Source organism: Camelus dromedarius, chromosome 16 (genome assembly GCF_036321535.1).
Source record: "Camelus dromedarius isolate mCamDro1 chromosome 16, mCamDro1.pat, whole genome shotgun sequence".
Taxonomy (NCBI): Eukaryota; Metazoa; Chordata; class Mammalia; order Artiodactyla; family Camelidae; genus Camelus; species Camelus dromedarius.
The window spans coordinates 24,520,124-24,532,146 of NC_087451.1; the positions used below are offsets into that span (position 1 = coordinate 24,520,124).

The 12,023-nt window shown below is 54.5% G+C and overlaps 1 protein-coding gene across 3 annotated transcripts in view; it reads left to right on the forward strand.

Annotated features, from left to right (window-relative positions):
• The first annotated feature begins 5,338 nt into the window (after nucleotides 1-5,338).
• Nucleotides 5,339-12,023, forward strand: part of LRRC75A (leucine rich repeat containing 75A) — a 45,258-nt gene continuing 38,573 nt past the window's right edge. For 2 of the 3 annotated variants that reach the window (XM_064495285.1, XM_064495286.1), the window contains exon 1: nucleotides 5,341-5,641. In XM_064495285.1, coding sequence (XP_064351355.1) covers nucleotides 5,390-5,641 — 252 coding nt within the window. In that variant the 5' untranslated portion in view covers nucleotides 5,341-5,389. Of the gene's footprint in view, nucleotides 5,642-12,023 lie in introns of all 3 variants that reach the window. The other variant, XM_064495287.1, reaches the window with a different exon arrangement.

Sequence of the window (12,023 nt, forward strand, 5' to 3'; positions counted from 1 at the left end):
GGGCGCTTTGTTGCTCTGTACACGGCTGTATCCTCAGAGCCTGTTTGGTAGCAGATGGTCAACAAATATTTGTTGACTCTGTGAGTGAATACACATAAAAATACACACACCAAATGTGCGTCATATGCACATATTCTAGAGACCAGCTTTCCGGAAGTCTATGAATCCCTGGAATTTTCCTTCAAAGCCCAAGGAGACATCACCACTCCTCCTGCCCTTCAGTGGCCAGATACCAACCAGGCAACTGTCAGCTTCCCCCCAGCCCTCTGATGACTCACGAGATGACTTTCTTGGGGAGGAGTGGGAGGAGGCAATGGTTAACAGAAATAACCACAGGCACTTAAGGCATCCTCCAGCCTCTGTCTGGAGTGAACAACAGGGGAGAATCCAGGGTTTCTCCCAGGCAGGGCAAGGCGGGTGTCCATCCTCCCAGCACGAGAGGGATTCAGACATGCATGTGGTCAGAGAGTCAGCCAGACTTATGTTCAGTGAAGTAAAATAGCTGCCTCTCCTCAGGCGCCGCTGCCAGTGTTACAGGTGAACATTCTTTGTAAATTGTGAAGGAAACACGCAGGCTGGAGTGATTATTAAACATCATTAAGTTGATCTTTCCCTCTGTGTGTCTTGTTTACTTTTTGCAAAGGGCTTTCCCATATTTTATCTCATTTGGTGACCACATCAATCAGGAGAGAAGGGAAGTTTTACAGATGGGAAAAAAAAGACTCAGAATCAGTAACTGGCTTAGAGGATGACTCTCAAAGTGGTCCAAGGGCCAGCAGCATCAGCATCACCTGGGAACTTGTTCAACGTGCAAATCCTGGGCCCCCCTCGGATCCACTGAATCAGACGTTCTGGCATGAGGCTGAGCCAAGTTTGAGAACCACTGACTCAGATTCATGCAGGTGGCAAGTTACAGACCTCGGTAAGAACCCAAAGATGTCCTTAGGTTCATTCCTTCATGGATCTGCTTGCATGTTAATAGTTAACAGTTTTCTTTCGCTACTTGCTTCAGGAACCCTTGCACAAACCAGATCCAGCTATATCTCCCACCTCTCTCCACAACACTCTGCCCCAGGACCTTTGCACGTACTGTTTCCCCTGCATGAAATGCCATCCCTCCTGGCTCAATTCTCCTCACATTACGTCTCAAGGCCAGCATCCTTTCTTCAGAGGGACCTCTTTAGGGCCCCTCCATAACTCTGTCAGAGCCCCCTGTTTATTTTCCTAGCAGTGTTTGGTACGTTCCGAAGTTACCTTGTTTATTTACTAGGAATTAAGCTCCATGAGGCAGTGCCCTTTCTTTCTTGTTACTGTTATGTCTCAGGGCCCACCGCAGTGCATAGCACATGGCAGACATTCAAACGTTTATTGAATGAATAAACCACAAACTCAAGGCAACTCAGAAGCAGGAAAAGGCAGTTTCCTCCACTCTTGACTCCTGTGAGGACGGCCAGTCTCGGCTTTCCTTTGGGGAGCAGGGCAGGGAGGGCAGTTCCCAGTTTATTTCATATCTACCAGGGCCCCCTGGTGAAAGCACCCACACGGGACTTGGTTCCCCAGGAGAAGCAGACCATCTGAATTGCCACAGATGCAGAGGACAGGGAGGCTTGTTCTAAATGGGAGAGTGGAGCAGGGGCCCCGGGAGGGCGTGGCTTCCCTAAGACTGGGGCGGGTTGGCGGGGGGACAGCTCTTTTTTTATTATTACTTATGGTAAAAAAAAAAAAACAAAAAAAAAACCACAGAACATGAAATCCACCCTCTTTCCAAACATCTAAGTGTACAGTGCAGTGTTGTCAGTGCACATACGCTGTTGTACAGCAGAAGTCTAGCACCTTTGCGTCTTGCAGACTGAAACTCTAACGCTCACCAAACAACAACCCCTCACTTCGTCCTCCCCTCAGCCCCAGCAGCCACTGTTCCACCTTCTGTCTATGAGTTCGACGACTCCAGGACCTCATACAAGGGGAATTACTCGTCTTTCTGTGGCTGGTTTATTTCACTCAGCAGAACGTCTGCAAGGTTCATCCCTTGCAGGATGGCAGGATTTCTTCCTTTCTTAAGGCTGAGTAATCTGTTGTATATAGAGACCACATATTCTTTATCCATTCAACCATTAATGGACATTTAGATAGTTTTCACTTCTCAGCTGTTGAGCTGTGAACATGAGAGTGCAGATATTTCTTTGAGATCTGATTTTCGATTCTTTTGGGGTAAATACCCTGAAGTGGGATCACAGGGCAGGTCTATTTTTAATTTTTTGAGGCATCTCCATACTGTTCTCGATAGTGGCTGCAGCATTTTACATTCCCACCGACAGTACACAAGGGTTCCAATTCTAGTTTCTCCATACCCTCAACAACATCTATTTTGATTCTGGGTTTTTTTTTGGGGGGGTGGTAATTAGATTTTATTCATTTATTTTTTTAGTGGAGATGCTGGGGATTGAACCCAGGACCTCATACATGCTAGGCATGTGCTCTGCCACTGAGCTATACCCTCCCCCCTGCTTTGTTTTGTTTTGAATGATGACCATTCTAACAGGTTGAGGTGCTATCACATGGCTTTGATTTGCATTTCTGTGATGATGAGTGACGTTGGGCACCTTTACAAATACCTGTTGGTCATTTGCATGTCTTCTTTGGAGAAATGTCTATTCAAGTTCTTTGAAGGGACAGTTCTTTTTCAGAAAGAAGTTTTGCAAGAGGGAGAGACTACTGGTGCTCTACATTGGGGTGCTGGGGTTGCTGTTGACACAGTCCTTGTGCTCCAGCTTGATTCAGAGCAAGAGGTGCCTGCCACCTTCACGGGGACTACACAGGCAACGTCAGCTGGAGCAGCAGCTGAGACACTGTGGTGCTAACTCCATATCCTGGGCTACATAAACCCCTGGGTTCCAGAACCATCTTAACGAAGGCACTGCCCTGACTGTGACCAAACTGCAGCTATGTTTGTTTAAATTGTGATAAAATTCACATAGCATAAAATTTACCATCTTGGCCATTTTTAGGTGTAGCATTCAGTAACATTAAATACCTTGGTTTTTGTGTGTGTGTAGTAGGGGTGGGTAATCACTAAGTACCTTGTGCAACCATCACCACCATCCACCTGTAGAACTTCTTCATCTTGCAAAACTGAAACTCTGTATCCATTTAACACTAATTTCCCATCCCCTTCTCCCTGAGGTCCTGGAACCAGCCTTCTGCTCTCCATCTCTATGAATTTGACTACTCTGGGTACCTCAGGGGAGTGGAATCATACAGGCTTTCCATGTCTGGCTACTTTCACTCAGCATAATGTCCTCAAGTTTTGTCCATGTTTTCACATGTATCAGAATTTCCTTCTGTTTTCTTCTTCCAGCTTTATTGAGATAGACTTGACATACAGCACTGTGTAAGTTTAAGGTGTAGAGCCTAATGATTTGACTTAAATACATCATGAAATGATTACCACAATAAGTTTAGTGAACACCCATCATCTTCTGTAGATACAAAATTAAAGAAATAGAAAAAAAAAAACTTTTCCTGTAATGAGAACTCTTAGGATTTACTCTCTCAAAACTTTCATATGTAACATACAGCAGCATGAGTTGTAAGTATCATGCTGTGTGTTACATCCCTAGAACTTATTTATCTTATAACTGGAGGTTCCTGCTTTTTGACTGCCTCCATCCATTTCCCCCTCCCCCAGCCCCCACTGCTGGTAACCAGAAATCTGATCTTTTCCTTTGAGTTTGTTTCATTTTTGAAGTATAATTGACCTACAACCCTATGTTACTTCCTGATACACAACACAGTGATGTGATATTTCTGTACATTTCAAAATGATCACCATGATGTCTAGTTACCATCTGTCATAATACAAAGACACTGCATAATTATTTACTATATTCCCCACACTGTACATTTCACATCCCTGACTCATCTATCTTGCAACTGAAAGTTTGTACCTATTAATCTCCCCTACCTGTCTCCTCCCCTCTGGCCACCACCTATTTGTTCTCTGTTTCCATGACTGTTTCTGTTTTGTTAAAATTTCCTTCTTGTTTAAGGCTGAATAATGTTGCATTGCATAGAAAGACCACATTTTGTTTGGACACCTAGGTTGCTTCAACCTTCTGACGATTATGAATAATGCGGCTAGGGACATGGGTGCACAAGTATCTGTTCACGTCCCTGCTTTCAATTCCCTTGGGTATATACCTAGAAGTGGGATTGCTGGATCTTAAGGTAACTCCATTTTCAATTTTTTGAGGACCCACCACACTTTTTTCCGTTGTGGTGCCTACACTATTTTACGTTACCATCAACAGTGCACAAGTGTTCCAGTTTCTCCACATCCTCACCAACAATTGCTAGTTTTTTTGTTTTGTTTTGTTTGATAGTAGCCTTTCTAATGGACATGAAGTGATTTCTCATTGTGGCTTTGATTGGCATTTCCCTAATGACTGGTGATGTCAGGCATCTTTTCATTGTCCATTCATTTATCTTCTTTAAAGAAATGTCTGTTCAAGTCCTTTGCCCATCTTTTAATCAGGTTGTTTTGAAACTGACTGATGTAAGCAACGGACTCTCCCTAAAAGGACACGCACATAACACACAACCTTGCACCTGGTTTCTGGTTCAGGCACCACCACCCGCCCCCACTGGCCCAGTCTCAAAGCAGTGTCAATCACTGTCAGCCCGGAGACTGGCTAAAAATGCAGATCCCCAGGCCCCACCGCGGAGACTCATTCAGTGGGCCTGGGACGAGGCGTTCTTCGTTCTCAGCCAGCCCTCAGACGACTTGGGTGCTGATGCTGAGCGGCGCCCACTTGGAGAAACCCTACTCGGGAGCTGAGACCCCACCGTCCCCACCGTCCCCACCGTCCCCACCGTCCCCACCGCCTCCATGCTCCAAACTTTCGCCGCGTCGCCCAGCACACCGGCCGCCTCCCCTCCCCTGCCCGAGGCCTCATCCGCGCGCGGTCGCGGAAGCATCTGGGGAACCCGGTGGGGACCGAGAGGGAGGCCCCCTCCCGGGAGGCGCAGCGCGGCGGCCGGCAGGGGGCGCGGCGCCGGGACCAGGCCGGGAGGGGGTGCCGGGCAGCTCGGGCCCGAGCGGAGGGGCGGGGCGGGAAAGAGGGAGGGACTCGGGGCCGGGGAGGCGCTCGGCGGCAGAGCCGGGGGCGGGGCGGGGCCGGCGGGCGGGCGGCGAACGCCGGGGGAGCGCGCCCAGGGAGCGCGGAGGAGGAGCGCGGGGAGCGCGGCCGCCGCCGCCCGCCCGCCCGCGCGCAACAGTTCCCCCAAAGTTGCCGCCCGGGAGGCGCGCGCGCCGGGCGGCCGAGGGGCGGGCGGCGGCGGGGACGCGGCGCAGCGGCCGGGCGCGGAGAGCGCGGGCGGCGGCGGCGGCATGGGCACCCGGCAGACCAAGGGCAGCGTGGCGGAGAGAGCCAGCCCCGGCGCGGCGCCCGGCCCCCGCCGCGAGCGGCCCGACTTCTGGGCGTCGCTGCTGCTGCGCGCGGGGGACAAGGCGGGGCGCGCGGGCTCCGGCGCGGGGCTGCCCCCCTACCACCGGCGCGTCGGCATGGTCCAGGAGCTGCTGCGGATGGTGCGCCAGGGCCGGCGGGAGGAGGCGGGGACGCTGCTGCAGCACCTGCGCCAGGTGAGCGCGGGGAGGGGGCGCGGAGCCACCCCGCCCCTTCCCCAGGAGGCCCCAGAGCGCCGAGAGGCACCGCCCGGGCCCCCTCTCGCGAGGATGGAGCCGGTCTGGCCGCAGGTGCCTTGGCTCTGCCTCTGAATTTCAGGCCTCGGGGCAGGGCGGAGGAAAGCTGGTCGAGTGAGGCCCGGCTGAGGGGGACCTGTTGGAATAATGTCCCCGCTTCTCTCCTTCGCAAGCAGAGAAGGAGGCTGGTCCCAGGGACGGCTGGTGGGAGGGGATGCCTGGCCTGGGCCAGAGCACTTTTCTTCCTCTCTCTACCCACTGGCAGTCACCCCTTGTCAAGGGTCCTCAAGGGATGCGCAGTTGTCAGCTTCCCCAGGGGGAGACCAAGGGCACAGCCCTGGCGCTGGTGAGATGCCAGTCCTCAGGGCGTTTGCCCACCTGGAAGGCGTCCTAGATGGGAGGCATCCTGGAAGGCGATTCAGGTGGGAGAGAGGATTTTCTCTCCCCTGACTAACTTTGACAGGTGCTCAGCTAGGAGCCCCTGCGGAACAGTGGAGAGAGGAGAGAGGGGAGTTGGATTGGTTTCCTGTGTGACAGTCTGGCTGCAGGGACTTCAGGAGCCTGCCTGAACTCTGCACTCAGCCTGTTCCAGTCCTGCTGGTTAGGGACTGACTTTGCAGATCTGGGTGGTTCCCTCTGCTTGGGGCTGCTCTGGAGCCAACACTGTCATCCACCTCTCTTTGGCTTGTTTTCCTTCCTCCTTTCTCTTGAGGGAGGGAGTGGCCTGCTTAGTGGATTTTGGGAAGAGGGAGACAGGGTTGCACCTCCTGCATCACCAAACAGGCTTTTTTGGCCAGGCTTTGGGGGGTAGCTCAGTCCAAGCCCCATGTTCTTGCAAGACTGACCTTGTTAGTGGTGGAGTGCACAGGGGGTGGGGAGGAGGTCTCTTGGGTGGTCTTTCTGAAGTTTTCGCATCACTGAGGAAAGAGGCTGTAGGAGAGCCTTCCTGGGACGGGCTTCCAGGATCTAGTCAGACCCACATCCCTTCTGGATTCCGCAGCAAACTCCCCAACCCCATGTGTAGCTGGCGTGCTGTTACCCTGGGGTGTGTGTTCCCGAGGTGTGTGCTGCTCAGGGAGAGGAAAGCAGGGACGTGGGGACTTTGGAAGCATGGGGTTCTGCTCTTGCCTCCACTTTCCTGAACAATATCTAGAAGGCTGTCTGAGATGCTGCTGGATCCCCAGGTGCCTTCTCTGAGCAGCAGCATCAGAGAGGGGTGACATCACGCACCGCACAACTTTAATGGTGTGGCTTTCTTTGTCTTTCAAAAATTGGAAACCAGTGTATGGCCTCTATGGAAACTCTTGCTTTCAAACAGAATAATGGATTTTCCAGACCATCATATCCATTTGTACTCCCAGCAGTGAGAAGGTTTTTCTGATCATATGCTGTTCCCCTGCACTGGGGTGGGTGTTCTGGAGGATTCAGGAGTGTGGAGGGGCCAATGGTGGGGGTTGAGACAGGCCCTTCTTGAAGGGTAAAAGAGCGAAGGGCAGCTGGTACTCCTCAGGGCTGGTGGCATGGGGCCCGCAGGATGAGGCAGACCCTCTGGGCTAAGTGTGCTTCCACATGCTGGGGAAGCTGTTTCTCCCTGGCTTTTGGAAAATAGATACATCCCTGTGTCCCCTACAGGGTCCCCAAGGCAGGGAGCATTTCCTGAGAAATGGTGTCTTGTTGGTGCCCTGACACCTTTTTCGTGTCAGGACTGCAGGGGCTGATGGGGGCCAGTGGGGTTCACCAGGCTTCTCCTTTTCTGTGAAAGTAGCAGAATAATTTACCCTCCCACTCTTGGCGTGCCCTGGCTCTCTTGACCTCTGGGTGAGGTCTGTGGGCCTCTCTAGAGCCAGTGATGGGCCTGCCCAAGGCGCCTGGAGAGCTGCCCCGAGTTCCCTGGAACTTGCAGATCAGAGCCCCTCCAGGAAGTGGACGTGGGCCCTGGGCAGCTTGGGAGGGGAGCACGAGGTGTCCAAATGTCCGGGAGAAACTGAGAGGTGGTTTTCTAGGACCCTGAGGCTGTTTGCAGGAATATCTAGCTGCATCTGTGCTGTGCACTGAAGTGGCTCTTTCCCCCAAATCGTATTTTCCTTTCCAGTTTCCTCCTCGCGTCTGGAGGTGGTGATGCTCAGAAAGGGAATGAGCAGTCACCGAGAGACATGAAAACACCCAGGGCCTCACGGGGGGTCGGACCAGTAACACAGTAGGCAAAGAGGGGGCATACGCAGAGTTCAGGGGCTCAGTCCTGCTGGGATGCTGTCCAGGCCTCTCAGGGCGCAGAGTAGGCAGCAGTGAACAGAAACACGCCAGGATCAGGGCAGTCGGGGCAGTCACGGCCGTCCCTGCGTGGCAGCACTTTCTCTCGCGTTTGCTAATGTGTGTGGCTGCCGGGTTTGTGTTTGCCTGGAGCTCCGGGGCGGAGGGGGCTGGAGATCCCCGTCCCTGTGGTTCTCCCCACCCTGGAGTCCAGGAACTTTTCGTGGTTCTGAAGGAACTCTAGACTCTTCCCAGACTAATACACCAACGCAAACAATCTTGTAAGAACTCCGGAGGGTTTGCAGATCCCGAGGTCAGAATATGCCCCACTCGGGGACTTCCCCTTCCCCCACCATGGGACCTGCTACAGGCTCAGGATGTGGAAACAGGGACCCTGGGACCACGTGGGGCAGTTCACGTTGGGCTGAAGGGTTGTTGCTGCTTCTGAATCTTAAGATTTGGGGGGGTCCCCCCGGTTGGAGGCTCTCCAGCCTGCCCATGCTTGTCTTTTGCTGGAGAGGGACCAGGAGGCCTCCTTGACGTTGACGGTGCTGGGCGGTGCCAGGCGTGCAGGCAGGGCGCCAGGAAGCTGGCAGCGGCCTGGAAGGAGCGGAGAGCAGCCCCCTTCCCTTTAGGGCCACGTCATCTCAAGAGGAGCCTGGAGCCAAAGGTCAGCTCAGGCAGCTTGCCTTCCAGTCCTCGGTCTGCTTTGACCTTGGACCCAGCTGATAGGCTCTGAGTTGTGTTTCCTCCTGTCAGGAGGGTATCTGAGGTACTGAACAGAGCAAACGCTACTAAGTGTGTGAAATTGCATTGGCTCTGCCAACTGAGACTGGTTCTCACGGCAACAGCAGTAAGAAACAGGAGACTCTGCTTGGGGTGGGGCCAGGCTGCGGGCAGGGTCTTGTACCCTTTTCTTAGGCCAGGCCCAGGATGTTTTGGATTCTATCTGCTGTCCAGGGCTCAGTCCAGGTCAGAAGCTCCCTGCAGGTTCAGAAGCAGTGTGGGCCAGTGCTCATGGGGATAAAGCCACAGCTGGCTTGTGGACAGAAGAGGCCGCTGCTCTCCCTTTCCCTGGGCCCCTCTGGCAGGCCTTACCCTTCCCCAGATGTTGCTCCCTAAGTCCTGGGCTCACACTTGCCATCTTCGGAGCCCTAGGGAAGAAGCAGCCTTGGTAACAGACAGAGGGCGAGTGCCAGGCTACGTGGAAGGCGGGGTGTCGTCTCTTCAGCCCAGCAGTTTCTCTGAGTTCCTGAATCCTGGGCTGGGTTGTCGGCTAGCTTCATGGAGCAGCAATAAGGGATCGGTGTCCTCGGGGTACCCCAGGCTGAAGTGGCCTGCCGCCTCCTGCTTTCCCATGGAGTAGGTCTGATGGGTTGGTTTACTGCCACTCAGTATGGCGCAGCCTTATGGGGCAGAGGTGTCCCAGTAGTAGCCCTATGGTGTGGCTCAGTCCACGTGGCCAGGGTAGCTGGCCTGGCCTCACTCTCCACCTGGGATCATGAGCCACTCCAGCAATGCAAGAAAGAACCTCAGGAACCTAGGGTGACTGGCTTCCCGTGGTGGAGGTGGGGTGGGGGCAGTGCTGGATAAGGGACAAGCACTTGGAGGCTCCTTGGGGATCTGGAAGATGAGCAGGTATTTCCTTCCTGGAGACAGAAAGACGAGCAAGGGGTTACCTTTTTTCTTCGACACCCCACCCACCCCCAGCCAAGAAGATCTCTTAGGTGAGCAGGTTGGAAGGCCACCAGACAAAGAGCAGGGAGTCCCCCACCGGGATGCATCTCCTCATCTTCATGGAGGGCTCCTTGCCTTCCAAGGCCACCCTCGTGGGCCATGTCAGCCCCGGACTCTGACCAGTTGCCGGTTAGGCCCGGCTACACCGATGTTCATTTTGTTTGTCAGACTAAGTCACATGCTTCCTGAGGGTGGAGACCCCACCACCACTTTTGTCCCTGGTGGGGTGCTCACACCCGCAGGCTGTGACATGCTTGAGTGAGTGTGTGTGCCGGGGACACGCCGTCTCGGTGTGTCCTCAGCAAGCCCTTGGATCTGGGGCTGTGCATCTGGGGGCTTTATTTACCAGACCTGCTCGTACAGTTGAGATCTGAGTTTGCTTTCATTTGGTTGGATTCCTGGGAGCCATGTCCACAGGGCTTGGCTGTTCCTGGCAGCCGGCCAGGCGGTGGTGTTCTTGGAGAGAGGAGTGGCGTGGTGCCCGGCTGCCGTGGGCACGGCGGGGATCCCATGCGGCAGGTGCAGTCTGGGGCCTCTGCTGAGGTGACAGGAAGGGAGTGGAGCCTGACGGGGGAGCCTGGCCTCCACGGCCCTCATTCGCCACTTGTGCTGAATCATGTTCGTTCCCTGCGCAGAGAGAGCCCTTCCTCTTTAAACTCTGCTGCTCTCTGCCTGGGCTGGGCGCAGGCATTTCCAGGGATGCAGATGCAGAAGGAATCATGTACCACAGCCTGCGCTGCTGGTTTCCAGGGCCCAGGACAGGCTGCCTCCGTATGGCCGGGCCTGGGGCTGAGCCAGCTGCCCTGACTTTGGGTCTGGGGGGAGAGGGGTGGGGTCTTCTTCTGGAACAAATGCCCACTTCCTCAGAGATGACCAGAAACCCTCTCTCATCAAAGCTCCTGAGACACCCTGGGCCCCCGCATGGACCCCCATCCCCAGCCGCCATGGTAACCTCCCACTGAAGGCATTGGTGCCCCTCCTCCCACTCCCCTAAAGTCATTTCATTCCCAAGTGCACTTTTCTTGAGCAGAGGCCATAGACCATGTACTGGGCACAGGAAGTCCTGGTCGAATGGATTTTAAACTTCTCCTCAGGGACACTTTCCTCCGGCCACTGCCCCAGTGTCCTTGCTCAGGAGCCAGCGGGCTCTGGCTCAGACGTCTCGAGCTGTCTTTCCAGTAACTGGAGGAGTCAGTACCCTCCTCACTCTCAGAGTTCCAGCCACTCTGCCTGCACCGCACGCACCCTGCACACATCCTGCAGGTGGGAGCCACCAGCAGGAGGGTTACCCAGGTGGTTAGGGTTTTTCTCTGGCTTCCCCATCAGGGTGCTCAAGGGGTGGGGCCAACATCTGAGAAGATCCCCTCCCCAAAGTGGGGGTCTCAGCCAGCCATTTGCCCCCCTTTCCCACCAAGAGCAGCACCATGGGTGACCTATGAAGAAAATGACACACATTCCCCAGTGCTCCATTCCCTGGTCCCCACTGGCTGCATCACATCCACTCTTGTGGATGTGAAACTTGGGGAGGGGGTGTGTGCCCAGTTGTCCAGAACAGCAGGCTCCATCGCTGTCACTAAAAGAGCCCGCTGTTCTAATGAGAACGGTGACCTTGGCACGCGAGCAGGGGCGGGGCCCTTGCAGTGCTTGCCCGAGCAGGGCCCACGTGGCTCTCTGGGAGCACATCCCAGCCTTCTTTTCTTTTTTTTTTTTTTAACTTCTATTAGCTCAAACTCCTGGCTGCTGCAGCCATATGGAGGAGATCTGCCGATGGCTGCTGCTCCAGGGATGTGGCATTTTGATGTTTCTAACTTAATCTTAACCAGGATAGACACAGAGTGGAGAATGTCAGTGCGCTTGCCTGCAGGGGCCTCCCGTGGGGCCAGTGGTCCGTGCCCACCTCCGGGGCTGCCCCTGCCCCGCTCTGCCCTCGCATCCTTGCCAGTCTTTCTGCCTCTCTTGCCTCCCTTCCCCGGCTTCACTTTGCGTCCCCGTGTTTCTCTGTGTCTCTCCCTTTCCCTGGGTAAGAAGCAGACTTTTCGTCTCTGTTAGTCTACCGGATTCTGCTTAGCTTCCCTCTGCAGCCCCCACCCCCCAGCCTCCACGGCAGGAAGGTGGCCCTGGGGCCGTGAGAACTGGAAGCAGTTGAGGGGGTGGTGTCGAGGAAAGGGTCTTGCTCGTTTCTCGTGGTTGAGCTGGCGCCGCGGGCAGGAGGACAGGCGGTGGACACACCCCTCCCACCAGTGTGCTGCTTCCCGGTCCTTCAAGCATTTTCTCCTGTTTATTTTGCTCCTTAAATAGTCTTGTGTGGTTGGCAGGGTATTGCTTAAAGTAAAAA